General features: G+C 49.8%; 1 protein-coding gene across 1 annotated transcript in view; it reads left to right on the top strand.

The window, feature by feature from the left end:
* Positions 1–17,959, top strand: part of GPT2 (glutamic--pyruvic transaminase 2) — a 352,603-nt gene that overhangs the window by 265,906 nt on the left and 68,738 nt on the right. The window contains exons 7-8 of the mRNA XM_069607062.1: positions 7,491–7,627; positions 7,997–8,171. Of these exons, the coding sequence (XP_069463163.1) occupies positions 7,491–7,627; positions 7,997–8,171 (312 nt within the window). The remainder of the gene's footprint in view (positions 1–7,490; positions 7,628–7,996; positions 8,172–17,959) is intronic.

Genomic DNA, 17,959 nt, shown 5'->3' with positions numbered 1-17,959 from the left:
TAACATTTCAAGGTAAAAATGTCAAAATACACAAAACATTTTGAAACGTTAGATGGAGCTGTCCAGTCCTGTAATTTCAGCACTGAAAAAGGCAGTGAAATGCTACTTTTAACATGTAAAAGTGCATGACTATTGTCGATGGATTGGTTTTCGAACGAAATGCACTTTCCATGTTAAAGATAGCATGTCGTATCTTTTGTGATTTCGAAAGTTTGACTATTCGTATCTTTTGATTCGAACAAATGACCCTAAACCATACACAACATGATTAGCACTGGCAGAGGTGGAGGCATACACAGCATGATTTACATTGGCAGAGGTGGAGGTATACACAGCAAGTTTGGCATTGGCAGTGGTAGGGGGCATACATTAACAGCCTTGACTGTGGGAGTACCCATCGAGTTCAGTAATGGCAGCAATGTGGGATGCAGTCAGTGTTTTTTGTCACTGGAGATGATTTAGAACGGGCTACTGCATGGTATTGCAGGATCTCTGAGGTGTGCCACAGCTTATCAGTACAGGGCATCCTGCAGGAGGCGGCTGCTGACTTGGTGCTGTGGAGGGGGCGCAGTGGAGAGGGTAGGCCATGGAGGCCGCTACTACACGCCTTGGGGTGGTCAGGATATGGCGTGCAGTGGAGAGAGGGGTTAGCCTGGTGCACAGGTGCTTGTTTCTGAGGCATGGGGACAGGGGTAAACTAGCGGCAGGCAGGGTTATGGTGCGGGTGCGTAGGCGGGCAAGACGAGTGAGCGTGATGGTGACCTGCTGGGCAGAGGCGCTTACCTGGATATAGCACCCTCGAGCAGCAGAGAGCCGATGAGCGCTCCTGAAGTGGCCTTATCCTCGGGCCTTCACCTCGCGGCTTTGCCTGTCGGTCGCCTCCCACTACCTTCAAAGCAGTAGGGGAGGGGCTGGCAGGCTCCACAGGCCTATTGGTGTCTCGGGCTGCGGCGGTGAGATGAGGGGCTGGCTTTGCTAAAGAATCCTGCTCCAGCGAAGAGAGGCCGTCTTGTATTGTGTGCCGGAGTCTGTGCCCCAGTGCCCGCGGTCTCAACCGTCACCGGACTCTGTGCTCTCGGCGGCCGCCAGGTAGAAGTTGTCAAGTTCTTTTTCTTCATCTGTACTCCCAGACAGCGAGGGGAAGAAATTGGATTCCATGGGTAGAAAGGTGATCTTCTCAGCGCCGACGGTGAAGGTGGCCAACAGCTTGGGGATCGTGGCCAGATACGACCGGGAGCTCTGGTATAAAATGTCTCAGTTCCTGGATTTCCTCCCCACTGACAAGCGGGTAGAGGCTGCGGAGATCCTCAAGGAAGGGTGAGGTGGCGTCAAACCACGCCATCACGGTGGCGCTGGACATTGCTGACACAGGGTTCCCCCAGATGGGCAACATGGTTTGTCGTCATGGCTGGCTCACAGCCACGACGTCCAGACAAGGGTCCTGGACATGCTGTTCAACGGAGACAACCTCTTCGGGAAGTCCGTCGATGTATCCCTCCAGGCCATCAAGACCAACACAGAGACGGCCCGTGCTTTGGGCACCCAGCAGCAGCATCAGCCGTCCTTTTGTTCTTCAGGTGGGAAACCCAGCAGGCCTTCGAAGGTTTCGGCAGGTACTCCCGATCCTACACCCAGGAAGTCACCAGGGGTCGCTCCAAGGCCTTCAGAGGTGGCTGCAGTCGTCAAATGGCCTCAATGCGGCACAGCTGGTTCAAGCAAGCTTGAACCAGCCAAGACTTCGGGCCCCCACCCATGTACCCCAGTGTGAGGCCAGCTGGCAAACTTCATCCGCATGTGGGAAACCATCTCCACCAATCGTTGGGTGCTGGACGCTCTCGCCCATGGACACACCTTGGATTTTCAATGACAGTGCCTGCGAATACCGCCGGTGGCCCGGCAGAGAAATCACATCCCTCAGCTGCTGCTGGAGATTCGTGACATGTTACGAAAAGGGGCAATAAGGCTGGTTCCACAGCGACTCCGGGGTCTACTAGAGGTACTTCATCGTAAGAAAGAAGACCGGGGGCTGGAGTCCCATTCTCGACCTGTGACGGCTCAACAAGTACATAAAGTCCCAGAAGTTCAGGATGGTCAAGCTGCAGCATGTGCTCGGCCAGCTAGAGGAAGGGGACTTTCTGTCGTCCTTGGATATAGAGGACGCGTACATCCACGTCCCCATACACAAAGGACACCCAGTTTTTGCGCTTTGTCGTTCAAGGGAAGCATTACCAGTTCAAGGCTCTTCTTTTCGGACTGAAGTCAGCACCCAGAGTTATCACCAAATGCCTGGCTCCGGTGGCGGCCCATCTATGACTGCAAGGGATCCATGGGAACCCTTACCTGGATGACTGGCTCCTCCGGGCCGGATCAAAGAACTTTGCCGTCGACCACACGGCAAAGACCGTCGAACTGCTGACAGAACTGGGGTTCTCTGTGAATTATGCAAATTCCTGATGGACTCCATCACAGGACAAGCTGTTCCTGGGACCCAGGCTCGACAGTGTCCTGCCGGGCGTTGCTGTCGGAGGAGAGGATATTGGCCATCTTGGGCAAGGTGCAACGGTTGTTAGCACGGAAGGTCGCCACGGTGTGGACCATCAAGTCTCTACTCGGCATTATGTCATGCATATACCTGATTCGGCTCTGTAGGTTGCGGATGTGCCCTCTACAGGAGTTCCTCGATGCCTTTTGGGTCCAGTTGTCTGGGGGGTTCCAGGACAGGCTCGCGCTCAGCGAGGAGTTCGTCGAGCGATAAGGTGGTGGGGCGGGCACTCCAATCTCGCCGGAGGCACATATTTCCAGAGCCCGCCCGTACCAAGAGACTGTCACGACGGATGCTTCCCTGGAAGGATGGGGAGCCCACACCGGACATCTTCACGCGATAGGCTTGTGGCTGCCGGAGGCGAAGACTCTTAACATCAACATTCTGGAACTACATGCAGTGCTTTGGGCCCTCAAGTAATTTCTACCTTCCCTCAAGGGCAAAGTGGTGAGGGTCTTCACGGACAATACCACCACAATGTTTTACATCCGGAAACAGGGGAGCACCAGATCCCAGCGCTATCCAAGGAGGTGCAGGACTTGTGGCACGGGGCTGTCACCCAGGGGATGTTCATTCCGTTTCACCTGGCAGGAGCGAAGAACCAAGTCACCGACTCTCTCAGCAGGGAGTTGCTCTCTTGCCACGGGTGGGAGCTTTGGCAGGATCAAGTGGACACCCTTTTCCAAAAATGCAGTAGTCACCAGATCAATCTGTTTGTGACGGCAACAAACGCGTGCCGGAGGTTCGCATTCTCATTCCCTTGGGAAGGCCTGTTTGTGTGTGCGTTCCCTCCGTTGCGGCTACTTCTTCGAGTCATCGGTCAACTCGGACGATACCGGTGCAGGAGGATCCTCATCGCACCAGCGCGGCCGAGGCAGATCTGGTACCCGGACCTTCGACCTTCTCTGCATGTCGGTGTCCCCTCCAGTCAAGCTACCAGTTGCCGCGGATGTTCTCACCAAGGAAGGAGGTGCAATTCTGCACCACGACCGCGGGGGGGGGGTCTCTGAACCTGAAGGCCTGGCTCCTGCAGCATTAGAGTTCGGTGGCTACGATCCTTCGCGGACTGCAAGGAGGTACCCGCCAGGGCTTCATCTACAAGTGCTATGGCCACAAATGGAAGCGCTTTGCGACTTCGTGCCGTTCGCAGAAGATCAACCCTCTCAGGATCATGGCCCCTCAAGTACATCCGTATTTACTGTCATTAGCTAAATCGGGTCTGGCTCACGCCTCCACCAAGGAACATCTGGAGGCTATCTACCGCTACACCAGATCTCTGGGACGGTCTTCACTGTGGTCACACCGTCTAGTTAAGGAGTTCATCAAGGGACTGTTCCACTCGTTCCCGCCAGTGAAGGCTCTGGCCCCGCTTTGGAAACTCGACGTGGTGCTGACTAGGCCCATGGGGTTCTCATTCGAGCCAATGCATTCAGCTCTGATCAAGCTTCTGTCGTGGAAGACAGCGTTCCTCGTGGCTATCACCTCTGCAAGACGAGTGGGGGAGATCCTGGCCCTGTCATGCAAGTGGCCCTACTTGACTTTCCATGAGACAAGGTTGGTGTTGCAGACGCACCCCTCTTTCATGCCCAAGGTTCTGTCGGAATTTCATCTCAACAAGCCCTTGATGTTGCCTGTGTTTTTTTCCGACGCCTTTGTCACCCGCTGAAAGGACTTTGCACTGGCTGGATGTGGCTAGTGCGCTGAAGTTTTGAGGCCCGCACGAAGAGTTTCCGGACAACTTCTCAGCTTTTTGGGAAGTTTGGCCCTATGAACCATGGGAACGCCCTGTCCAAGGCTTCCATTTCCAGGTGGCTCTCCGGCTGTATCACTCACTGTCACCGGTTGGCAAACAGACCGCTGCCTGCCCTTCCGAGAGCCCATTCTACCAGAGAGATCCTTGCTACAATGACGTTCCTGTCTGGCGTGCCCCTGCTGGACATCTGCAGGGCTGCTATGTGCTTTTCAAAGCACATCTTCACGAAATTCTACTGCGTCGACGGGGAATCCAGGGAGGTGTCCAGAGTCGGCCAAGCAGTGCTGCGCAACCTGTTCGCTTGAAGGTGAGCCTGGTGAGGAGGTAAGAGATCTCTTCTGTTGAGCGTTGCCACCTCCCGTGGTTGTGCATGTGTGTACTGCTATGTATTCTTTATTCATACACATGTGAATCCATGCCAGACCCCATGCTGGAGAAGGAACAAGTTACTTACCTGTAATTGTTGTTCTCCAGCATGGGTCTGGAATGGTTTCACGTGGAAACCTGCCCCTCTGCAACTGTTCTCTTGGTCCTACTGCCACTTTATGTGCTATCAAATCTGAAGATGACTGCCAGAGCGGCTTAGGTAGAGGGCAGTCATTGGCTGGGGGCAGTATGACCCCGAGCTCAGTGATTGGTTTATAGAAGAAAGACAGTTTAGAAACTGTAGCTGTTTTTTTCTGTTACTGAGGATTCCCAGCCTGATGACAGGGAATATTCATGAGCATGTGATTCCATGCCAGACCCATGCTGGAGAACTATAGTTACAGGTAAGTAACTTGTTCCTTTCACTACATTGAACTATGACTCCCATGATCCTCACCATTGCCTATGCTGGATGGGCTAGTGGAAGTTGTAATCTAAAACCTGTGGAGATCCAAAGGTTGAAGACTCCTGTTGTATTGTATCTTACACTGTAGATTGCTATGTTCAAGACAGACTTTCTGTAGTTACCCTACCATTATTTATAGTGTTTGACAAATGTTTTTGGACCTTCATAAAAGACAGACTATATTACATCTGTGCTAGAATGTACTCTGCACCTTCAGATAAATTAAAACATGCTTCCCCATGGTTGGTTCTTACCAATAAGGTCATTGGGAGATCCTAGATGGCGCCCTAACTGGTTTCTCATATGAAGTCATCAACAATGACATCATAGGACATGCCAGGGTTCAAAATTGCTAGGAGTTGGAAGCTATGTTTCACTCCCCAGGAACGAGGTGCCATAGAAACATACCTGTGATATTAACTGTGTAGGTTTAAGAATGCGTATGAAGGAGAATTGAGGATCCACCTACGGGACATTAAAAGCTTATTGGCTAATGTATAACAGACAAAGGATTAGAGTTTGCATCTTGTGCGACTGGCTCCTGGTTTACCAGAGGTAGCTCCTGCCTTACGGGTGATGACTGATGGCCAGGAGCTGCTTTTTGTTCCTGGTAAGCCAATCCTAATTTAGATCTCTGCAGATGCCATATGTGTGATTGGGGGCTGTGCAATGGGGGTCTCTCGGGTAAGGTTGCTTAGCTTCCAACACCTGCAGAAATGCAGCTGTTTTCTTGCATTAAATAAAATTACAGTGGGACCACAGTGAAGTGCTTAAAAAATGTTGTCCACAAAGCCATATTTGGTACCATAGGACTGCAGAGCAAAAAGGATTACATTCTTAGATTGCAGCCGGTCCAATAGCACAGCGAGTAGAGCGCTCGCTTTGACATCTGTGCAGAGCCTGCTGATGCAGGTTTGAATCCTGGCAGGGTCAAACTCACCTTTCATCCTTCCGAGGTCGATAAATGAGCACCACACACTGTGGGTAATAAGCAGCGCTCAGATGCCTGAGGATCCGTAGCGCTATATAAATGCTAAATTATTATTATTGCCAATAGAACTTTAGTAAGAGTGCCTCTCATTTTAGAAATGTAGTCAAGGGACGGAGACGACCAACAGGAAAGAAAAAAACGTTTAGGAGCCCCACAAAATTGGACTGGAGGACCCCAAAATTCAGAATTCTGTCCTAACCGGTAAATGTAATCTATAAACCTTCCTCCGTGTATCGCAAGCACTTTCTTGCATTACAAGTTAAATGCTTAACATAACCTAGCATATAACTCCTTCCAGGCCCCGATGCAGGACAGGTTTTGCTAATCATTGCTCAAAAGAAGGTGGTATTATTCCATATGTACACTGTAGGTCTACTGAAGTGAAGAAGAATTTCAAAATACTTCTCAAGTGTGGGTTTCTGCTTTGTGATCACATGTGAGCCTCGTAGCCTTGGCTCTTCGGAATGGGTTGGGATTCTACCATATTCCTACTTTCAAGATTCAGTTAAAATGAGACTAAGTGATAAGCATTCTAGGAGCGTTTTAACACCATTACAGGCATAACAATTTGTCTATTGCCTCATTACGTTGTAAGACTGGGAAGGTTAGGTTAAGCATTCCATGATTCTGCAACGAAAAATGAAGAATATTCTGTCAGGCTTGGGAATCAAAATAGATATTTTGGGAGTCTATTTTTCCATCTGTTAGCAGACTGATAGTATTTCAGATGTTGGCTTCTATACTGCAGCTCCATGACATACACATTGAACTGCATTGATGAGAGCAATGATGACTCAACCCCTACCATCATTCAGCCCTTGAATACACTGCATCCATGTTTGCCTGCTGCTTTATGATTGAAAAGGGGAATCCTGACACCAGTTTGTCAACTATCCCATCAATACCTGAAGCATCGGAAAAAATGTGATGAGCAATAGTCAAAGGCTACCTATGGTTCCAACATGAAAAGGGGTGATTAACCATTGGTCCAGAGCCAGAGAAAATAATCCACCATATTAGTGCTGGGAATTTATGTCCCAATTCAGTAAATCATGGTCAGAGTCTTTTTGAAGAATTAATTGGTCTAAAAAAATGTGATGGTATATCGGACAGGTGGCTTTGTATATTCTCCTTTTTTGTTTTTTTTCCAATCTCCATCTCAGATTCTTCGTTGAGCGTTTGGGGCCTTAATGATGACATAAACTATTGTTACTTTTGCAATTTGTTTTCCAACTATGTAATCAAATTAGGAGTGAAATTAAACTGAATAAAATTTGCCTTAAAACACTCCAGTGGTTTCAAATTTGGTTAACAGTTTATCGTTTGCCAGAATTCTTTTCACATTTAGATATTTGCTTTTGTATTTCCGTAGGTCTACCAGGACAATGTATATCCAACAGAGTGTTGTTTTCATTCCTTCAAGAAAGTTCTGTATGAGATGGGACCAGAGTACTTTAACAACGTGGAACTAGCATCCTTCCACTCTACTTCCAAAGGCTACATGGGCGAGTAGGTTTCTTTCAAAAACCAAATTTCTCTTGAACAATTTAAACAAAGCAATTACTTTAATTCTTTGATTCCAAACAGCAATATTACGAGCTAAAGCTCAGTCATTAACACAACTTAAGAATTGGATGGTGCATGCCAATGTAAAGATTATTAGTCCTGTGGGTCATAACTAGATATATCCCACAATATGTGTAGGATTTTGTACTCCATCCGAACCAATTTTGATTTGTGCTTTTGACCAAATTCTTTTGTTGCTGCTGCAGTTTTCTTTGCGGTTTTTCTTTCAAAGCGTAGCACAAGCTTGCTTTTTGTTGGTTTATCACTTAAACAACAACCAGTGACCTGCATTGTTTTATCTTTTGGTTTCAGGTGTGGCTACAGAGGTGGTTATATGGAAGTGGTCAATTTACACCCAGATATAAAGGAACAACTCCTCAAGCTGCTCTCAGTTCGTCTTTGTCCTCCGGTCTCTGGTCAGGCAGCTATGGATGTTGTTGTAAATCCACCAAAGCCTGAGGAAGAGTCATATGAACAGTTTATGAGGGTAAGGCTTGCAGTGCTTCATGAACTGAAAAAGAAGTGAATTATGGGAGCATGTGCAGTTCTATTTCCTACTATATATCAAAGCACTGTTGTATTTCTTTTGTACAATCCTACAGTGGCAGTGTGACTAGCCAAGACCTTGCGTCTTAATGTCACAGGCTACTCAAATGGCTTTTCGGGATGGAACAGAGACCCAGATTGCTACAGTGGGTTTGCTGAATGATCAAATGGATGGGAGTTTCATTCCTAAAAAAGCATACCAAGCACTCAGTCTGGGTACGTGATTTCAAGTGAAATGTAACACTGACAAAGCTGAAGCTTGGGCAAAGAGGGACGCTACGTTTACCAGCACACGTAGGTTAAAGGATAGTTTGACAAAAACAGCTACTTTCAATCTGTTGCTCTCTTAAGACTTCCAACTCTCGTGTGTAGGTTTAGTCCACTCTGGTAAAAGAGTAAAACATCCCCTTGGGCCACACAGTATGTCAGAACCCAACAAGAGCATCTAGATAATGGCAACTGCTGGGCTACCTACAGGACTCTCTAACCTGCAGCGTTAATGCATCTCCTCTCCCCGGGATCCTGCTTGGCCGATCAGGTTTGGGAGAGAAGAAATTCTGGGAGTTTATCCTGGTACTGCTTCAAAGTACGCATGAGTGTCTGTCCCCAGTGCCCTGAGTGTTCTCCAGAATGTGATCAATTCGATCCACATGGTAATGGAATCGTAAATTGCTTTCACACACAACAATTGAATAGAGTTGGAGCAGTAACTTTCTAATTCCTTCACGCTAAAAATGTCATGTCTTCTGGATCCAAACTGACAAGAATGGGTTAAAGGAATGTAGTTTGTTGAAGGAGGGCAGAGTCTGGTGAAAGTGTGGATTCTGCTGAAAGAAGGGAGTCTAAAAGAATTGGATCAAAGGGGGGAGAGGGGGCATGAATGTAGTTGGGCCTAGTGAAGCAGACAACCTAAATAAGCCACTGCCTGCACTCTCTATAATGGTCTGGGCTACTTTACACCAGTCCCTAGCTGTAGACTAATCATTAGATATAATGTGGCTTTTTCTGGGTCAATTTGGTTGGCTGGCTGCCAAAGCCTTTGTGGCCCCCTCTGAGTTTATCTAGGAGACCTCCTGCCCCCCTCACTCCCTCACTTCTCCCTGCAGTGCTGCTGGATGTTTGTTAAAGTTCTGCTGAATGCTGCAGGTTTACCTGCCGGCTGGACGATTTTTGTTGCTGAGAAGCTTCTGCTGCAATTTTGGGACCAGGTTTGGCCATGCTGGCTGGGCTTGTGTCCCGCACCCTTGGATCCGGTTTCAATTTTTGTCTGCTTGACATCCTACCCTGTCTGGCCTTATCTTCCCTGTTGGGCAAGATTGTATGCAGTACCCTTTGGATGCACTACAATAAGCCTGACCTGACAATAGGGACCCAGCATTTGGTATAAGTCTGAACTACACAGGTTGGTAGTGTGGCTGAGCAGCCAGGCTTACCTCAAGAGGGGTCAATGTGAGCAGTAATGTTGCAACAATTTCACAGTACAGTTATCCAAATAAACACTTACACTCAAGGTTTGTTTAAAACAATTATTAATTTATTTCAGAGCCAGTTGTATAAGCCTTCTTCATAATAGAGCAATATATATGTAATGATTAGAATACACTTCAAAACACTCATTTTCTCTAAATCAGATGATGCCCATTGGGGGTGGCACACACACACACTTCCTACACCTTCAGGTGACTTAAATGGCTAGGACACTGTGGACATTGATTTATCACTGGTACATATACAATGCTGAGTTTGGTTAAAAAGATAGAATAGAGGAATAAAACAAAGGTTAACACATCATTCATAAACGGGTAAGTAATTTTCAAACCTTTGAATGTTCAGTAAATTAACCCTTTCCTGGGAAAAGGATAAAGCACCGAGTCATAGTTAAGAATAGTCACTCGGGGAGCCAGGACAGCCAATGTTCATTGCACAATGTAAAGGGGAGCTGAAGATCTTCTTTGCAGGTAGGTAAAGTCTTGCACAATGTTTTTAGAAATGTGTGTAGAAAATATAACACTTGAACGGCCACAACCTGAGAGGCTTTAGCAACTCTGCAAGGTAACCAAGACAGGTCTCAACTGAGCGCAAGTAAGGCTACACAACAAGAGGTAAGTTGTCTTAGACTTTACAGTACCTCTGGTTAGAAGAAATGGTTCCAGCTGGCTTCTGTTCCTGCACAGCTCTGCAGATCCTGTTGTTCCTGAGGCTCAGTCGTGGGAACAAGAGGGAGGATACCTGGGGGACTCCTGCTCTGCAATGGGACGGTCAGCGGCAGCAAAGGGCAAACTTCAATTCAGCAGTCCTTTGGTGTTTCAGCTCCTCACGTCTGACAGCAAATAGCAACACCGCGGTTCTAGGATACCACTTCAGAATTTCCTTGCTTCTGGGGTCCAGCGCTCTGTTGAAGTGGCTCAGGCTTGGTCAGTCCTGCATCAGGGAAGTCGGACTTAAAAGCAACGCACACAGAGTTCAGAATGGCCGCCGGCACCAAGTAGACGTGACGACAGCTAGTCCATGGCCCCGAACTGGATAGGGCGTCCCACCACCCCTCCAGTGCCCCTAACCCGCTATATTTGCAGCTTTAAGGTCAGTGCAACAGTGGAGGATCTTTGGGGGAGAGCTCGGGAGATGGCGTGTGCCGCCCTCTGTGGAGAGCGTCTGCGGCCCTGCCGCGGAAGCGGGTGGGCAAGAAGGAGAAGAGACGGAGAGCGGAGGAAGGCTGCCGGCGCAAGGAGTGCGGTTGAGGGAAAAGGGTGCCCGCCCGACACCAGAGGCGAAGCACCCAACAGTGGGAGACTGGACCGCTGAGGAGGCGCGGGCAGCGAGCAGAGTGCTACAGGCACCAGTGGCGCATATCGGAGGTGTGACCCCAACGGCCTGCAGAGAAAGGAGAGGAGCAAGCGAGGAGGGGGCCGTGTCTGGCGGGAGGCTGAGCGAAGAGGTTAGGGGCACGCCAGAGTGGCAGGAGGGGGGGCCCCACCCAATTGAACCTCGGGAGAGGTGGCCACCATTTCCACATAGAGGAGGACTGCGAACCCCCGGGGGGGAGGTCTGCAGAAGAGGGAGAAGGGGGGGGGAAAGGATGCTGGACCCTCCAGTGGGAAGGAAGGTGATAACTGGGAGGCCCGGGCCCACATTGGCACGCAGGTTGAGCCCAGAGGCCCCTGCATAGACAAACGAACTTGGCATTTGACTGGTATATGGCAGGCAATAGCTCACGTAGCCTTCCCTGATCTCGGGCCCGCCAGGGATCTGTGCACTGGCCAGCTTATCTAGAACCACCGGGTGCTGGCACCGGTACTATACTCGCCCACACCTCTCCCGGGCACAGAAGTGGAAGAGCAGGAGAAGGAGACACACAGGGATAGTGAGCAGTGCAAAGCAGAATAAAGGAGTCGACATAAGAGGACCGCCCAGAGAGACCGGATAAAGGGAAGAAGCACTGAGGCGGTAAAGGGCTTTTCACATTGAAGTGTCAAAGGAGGATCGGGGAGGGGCGAGAAGGCCCCGGGGACACCCGATGGAGGGGCAAAGGAGCAGTGGGGAGCGGAAGGCTGAGGACTGACCACGAAAACGAAAGGAAAAGGGGGAAGGCCGCCCCAGGAGACACTCCGGGCACCCTCCATGCAATGTGGCCTGTGCAAAACACTAGGGAGGGGGCCAGGAACAGCCAGGAAGAGGCCGGGGAAGGCAATTCGCAAGGGTGCACGGAAGGTTTGACCCGGATGTCGAGACAGGACTTCCTGGGCAAAATGCATGTCCTACAGACTAACTTGGCAAAGACATTTCAAGATCAATTTCAACTCATGCGAGCTGACCTGCGTGAGGACTTTGGAGAGATCAGACAGGAGATGCAGCAACTAGGGTAGAGGACAGATCTCCTGGAAAAAGGTCTTCAAGAAGTGGACAAAGAAACCACGGCTAACAGGGAAGCCATAGAGCGACTTGACGTAGCCACTCAGAACACTTTCCCCCTTGCACTTTTCCCGTCCCCCCTACCCATGCACTTGCGCGATCTGAATGACACCTGGCCTAGTAGGATCGTTGTCTGTCTCCCCTTGTTCCCCCCCTCCCTGCCTCGTCGCGCCTTGAAACACTTGTGTATAGGCGCGTTACAAATGCCATATCATATATCATGTATCATAAGCTGGCGATCCAGATGGAGGACATTGAAAATGGATCCTGGAGGATTAACCTAAGTAAAAATTCTGCCGGAATCGGTGCCAGATACATATTTAAAGGCAGTAATCCAAGAAGTTTTTGCAGATATTCTGGAAGAAGGGAGCCTGGACAGGATCGAACTGGATCGAGTGCAGAGTGGGGAAACTGGCCAAAGGTCAGACAACAAGACCAAGAGACGTCCTGGCAGCTTTTACTAGATATGCTCAGAAGGAACCAGTCCTCCAGGCAGTGAGAAAACGAGAACCCATTATGTATAAAGGGCAGCAGATAGCATTTTACCAGGACTTGGCGAGCAGCACGCTCACAAAGAGGAGACAAATGAGTCCAGTACTAAAGGCGTTAAATGAGAAAGGCATGCGTTACAAATGGATCTTCCTATTTTGGCTTGGTTTTTTAATGGGAGGGGAGTCAAAAACGCATCACCTCCATGCAGGAAGGAGCAGATGTCTTGCAAATGGGGTTGGAGGAAACCCCTACAGGATCTGGCACACATTTGGTGGGCAACCGGCCCAGACCGAGACCATGGGAGTGGACGACAGTCGGGGAGAAAAGGAGAAGGGGACTGAAGGAGAGCAGATCAATACGGAAAGACAAGACCAGAGAGGAGGCAAAGGGAGCACAAGAGGACCTCTGATGTAAAACGTCGGTACAAGGGGTGGTGGGCCTCTAAAAGGAGTAATGGGGCTTTAGGGTCTTTGGGGGAGCAACCATTATGAAACAGGAAGGGCGGGAATGCTCGAGTTGGGAGTGCAGGGGAAGCGGGAAGGAAATGCACTTCCGGGGGGGAGCGGGTTGAGAGGAAGTGGGGTGATGAGGGAGGGTGGAAGAGGGTGGGGAGATGAGGCAACTTGCGGAGGAGAAGGCAAAAGGGTAGCATTGATGGACACGGAACAGGACCAGGTTGGTGACCCTTCAAGTGTCTAACGCATAATGTCAGAGGGCTGAACTCCCCTCTTAAGAGAAAGAAGGTGGGACAATTCACAAGGAAGGAAGGGCCGGACATCTTGGGTCTACAGGAAATGCATCTTCTGCACAAGGATCAGGGACGGTTGAAATTGCGGGGGTTTGACCAGATCTTGCATGCCTCTAGCCATAGTAAAACAAGGGGAGTGGCCTGGCTATTAAAAACACGGTTGATTTTAGAGTCGGTGATGTCATACGGGATAGGGAGTGGAGGTATATTGTGGCCAAGGGGTAGGGGGCACCAGGATCTTCCCTGCACCATAGTAGTTGTGTATGCTCCAAACTCTGGGCAGGAGCAGTTTTTGCAGCGAGTGCTGAGGGGGTTTGAAGAAAAAGCCTGGAGCCAAATAGTTCTCATGGGAGATGTTAACATTGCCTGGGGCAGGGAGCAGGATAGGATCGGTGGTCCGGTAAGAGGGGGAGGGGCGGTGATGTCAGCAGAACTGAAGGACAGGATTGGAAGGATGGGGTTATGAGACACATGGCGGGAGCTGAGGGGGGAGGAGGAGGGATACACATTTTTATCGGGAGTCCATGGGTCAGTCTAGAATTGGTTATATTTGGGTCTCCGTGGGATTGGTGGGAGGGATTTGGGCGGTGAGCACAGGGCCTATAGGGATAGCAGATCACAAGACCGTGTCCATCACACTGGAACTAGGACGAAAGGAAAGGGGGGGTTTGGTGATGGAAATATCCAAGGTCCCTATTAAGGGATCCGGTGATTAGAGGAGAAATTGAAGAGACTATCAAAAGTTTTTTTGCTACCAACAAGAAGGGGGATGCGTTTAAGGCTACTCTTAGGGGGGAATTAATAGCGGCAGCCGCCCTACGGGCAGGGCAATTGAAGACATTGAAAATGCAGCTTGAGGCGGAGGTGGAGGCGGCAAGGCAAAAAGCGGGTATGACCCCGACTAGGTCCGCTATGAGGGAGAACAGAAAGGCACTGGTACAACTAAAAATTCTCCGGACTAAAAAGGCGGAAGGAGCTCTGCTCGCGGTTCGCCAGGAATATTACGCGAAGGCAAATAAGGCAGATGCACTGTTAGCGCGCCTACTTAGGGGGGCGAGATCGAGAATGCTATTACAGCGTTGAAAACATGGGACAGGGGAACGGGTTACACGTTTGGGGGGGTCTACAAGAAGCGTTAGCAGAGGACTAGGACTCTCTATATGCCTCGCAGAATCCTCTGACCAGCCTACAGGAAAGGTTCTTAGAAAAGGTACAGCTGCGGAGCATCGGGAGGGACGTACGGGAGGCCCTTAATCAGGAAATTACATAGGAGGAAATACGAAGAGTGATTAGGGATCTGCAAACGAACAAGGCCCCGGGCCCAGACAGTTATACTGGAGCCTTCTACAAAATGTTCATCGCGCAGCTGATCCCGCACCTTACCTCGCTCTTTAATACATTTAGGCTGACGGGCAGAATAACTCCTTCCATTGAGGAGGCTAAGCTAACCCTCATACTTAAGCCCAATAAGGATCCGAGGAGAGAACATCCTATAGGCCAATTGCGCTGATAAATATTGATGCCAAGATCTTTACAAAGAATTATTTTTCGGACCTGATACACCCGGATTAGGCGGGCTTCACTCCCGCGGTCCTTTTAGCATTGGATGCAGAAAAAGCATTCGACCGTGTGGAGTGGCCCTTTCTGTTCCGGGTTTTGCGACAGATGGGCTTTGGAGGGGAATTTTTGACGATGGTCCAAGCTAACTATCAGACCCTGTCCATAAGAATAGCGGTGAACGGAGTGATGTCAAGACCTGTCAGCCTGTAGAGGGGTACAAAACAAAGCTGCCCGCTCTCCCCAATGCTTTATGCGATTTTATTTGGAGCCTCTCCTTCAGGCGATAAGGGAGGCAGAGGGGATGCAGGGCATTTCCTTCGGGGGCGGGGGTACAACAGAAGGTGGCAGCGTTCGCCAATGATATGCTGCTCACCTTGGCAGAGCCAACTGACTCTATACGGGTTAGTACGAACCTGTTGGAGGAGTTTGGGGAGGTCTCGGGTCTAAAGATTAACCGCAACAAATCTGAAATCTTGAATCTCACGCTTAGGGCAGGGGAGCTTGACATTCTGAAGGCAAGCACTCCTTTTATATGGAGACCGGGGGGGTATTAGGTATTTGGGAGTTGGGATCACGGCAATCCTTGCGGGCTGGTATATGGCCAACTACCCCCCACTCTTGAAAGAAATTAAAAGGGACTTCCAGAGATGGAGAAATCTCAGGGTTTCATGGTTGGGGCGGATCGCAGCGGTCAAGATGGTCACACTCCCGAGACTGTTGTATTTATTTCAAGCAATCTCGCGAACAATACCATAAGTTTTATTTTAGGGAATTGGTAGTACTGACTAACGAGTTCTTATGGGAAGGGAAAAGAGCTAGGGTCAGCAAGCGCTTACTAAGGGCATCCAGAGGTGAGGGAGGGCTAGCGTTACCGAACTTTGAGATATTATGAAGCGGCGCAGTTGCGGGTGATTAGGGAATGGTTGAAGGGAGATGAGGGTATACAAGATAAGTTATGGGTAAAGATGGATAGGGCGGACGCCCACTGTAACCTGTCGGACGTCCTATGGTTGCCTAAGTCACACAGACCTAAACATTTATATGAGAGCTCAATAACTAAGCTCATGGCAGACACCTGGGATAAAATGACGGGACCCAAAGGATTTTCGATGTTCCCATCTCTTTTCACACCTATTTTTGGCAATCGGGATTTCATGCCGGGGATGTAAAAAGGGGGGGTTTAAGCAGTGGCAGGATGGAGGCTGTAGGAAGTTGAGTGACATGTTTCGAGGGGGTGAGGGGGAATTGCAGTCGTTTGAGGATTGTAAAGGGAATATGCAATACAAGAAGGGGAAAGACTAAGATATGCACAAATAAGACATTTGGTGTTACACCCGGTGAATAGGTTGGCGGCAACCAGGGAGCCAATGAAATTTGAAAACTTTATCCTATCCAATGACGGAGTGAAGGGCCTAGTCTCTAACCTCTATAAGATCTTAGACACTGAGAATGCAGATCACCAGTGGGCGTATATGCAGAAGTGGGAATATGTCCTGGGGAGGGAAATCAGCAGGGAAGAATGGGAGAGGCTGTGGAACCCAAGCTGGCAAAAGCTTCCCAATTACAAGAAGCTTGGTACAAGATTTTGGTTGGGTAGCACTATACACCGGCCTGCCTTTGCAGAATATATCCGGGAACCTTGGGAGTGTGTTGGAGGGGCTGTGGGATGGTGGGTACAGCAGAACATATCTGGTGGGAATGTCCAAAAATCGAACTGTTTTTAAGGGAGGTACAGAGGGCGCAGGAGCAAGCCTACGGCTCCGGGGATGACAGATCACCGGTACAGATCCTTCTGGGAATTTGTCATGATGCCTACCCCCGGAGCACCAGGCCAGGCCCAGCACCCCCGGAAGCAGGCATCATGCCCTCGGGTAAAAGCCCAGCGGCCCCTTATAGGGGCTCTTTGGACTCAGTCCTGGCGCCTTTGGCGCCAAGCTCATAAAGGGAGGTGTTTTGTGCACTTACCTGATGCAGACCATGCTGCACCCTTCAGGCCTCCCTGAGACCTGAAAGGGACTATTTTTTCATAGGGACTATTTTTTCACTCGGGCGTGGCCAGGGAAGGATACATACCTAGTTGGGGAAGGATACATACCTGGGACTTCTTTGGAGGCTATTTAAGCCACGCCCAGACAGCAGCTCATGCTTTGCGTTGTTCTGCTTCTTGCAGCTTAACGCTCACCGTGTCTGCTCCTGCTCCTGGACTCCAGCCACGCCCGCCTCGAACCTGGAAGACCTGCAAGGAAGGAAGAGAAGAGAAAGGTGAAAACCAAGGACTATTTCAAACTTCTTACCTGCATCCGGAATCTTCTCGCCAGCATCCCTGAAGAAAGACTTCCATTTAAAAGCATTGCGTTGCTCGCTGCAGCGCCACGCTTCACTCACCTGTCCTCGAGACATCTCCCGGCTCCATCGCGGCTGTCAGCATCGGACGCCACATCTCTGCACCTAGGGGAGAGAGGAAGAAACAAAAGGTGAGCAGAAGGAACACAGAAGGAAAGCCTGATTAACAGCCATAATACTTACTGGCTTTTCTTCCACATTTTGGGTCGGCTCCGCCCCGTTGGCAGGTACCGTACCCCGGCCCCTATGGGGAAAGGACAAGAGACATTTCTGGGGAATGATGAGGACATTTAGAGGGATCGCCCTCCTCACTACTCACCTCGGCAGTTTAACCCCTCAACGCATCGCCTTCATTCTGCACCTGAAATAAAGGACAGATCACAGGTTAGAAAGACAACATAAAGGGGGCCTCACTTGAACTTTGAACTTTCATACTTACGGCGCATCGCTCAGGAAAGTCAAGTGGATTTTGCTAGCGCCATTCTGAAAACCAGTGAAGTAACTGGACGAACACGCGCCCCTGCACCAGAAGCAGGATGGAGAGTTCATCCTTCCAAACCATAGGGTGAGCTTAAACCGGGGTTTGGAGGAAGTTAGAGAGGAACGAAGGGGGAAGGGGGAAGGGGGCAAGGGGGGAGCTAGCACACTATTCTGCAGACTGTTAATCCCCTTTCTCA

Source organism: Ambystoma mexicanum, chromosome 1p (genome assembly GCF_040938575.1).
Source record: "Ambystoma mexicanum isolate Mex_15411 chromosome 1p, UKY_AmexF1_1, whole genome shotgun sequence".
In the NCBI taxonomy this organism is placed as follows: Eukaryota; Metazoa; Chordata; class Amphibia; order Caudata; family Ambystomatidae; genus Ambystoma; species Ambystoma mexicanum.
The sequence above is the reverse complement of the archived record's forward strand: the minus strand, read 5'-3'. Positions and strand labels throughout refer to the sequence as shown.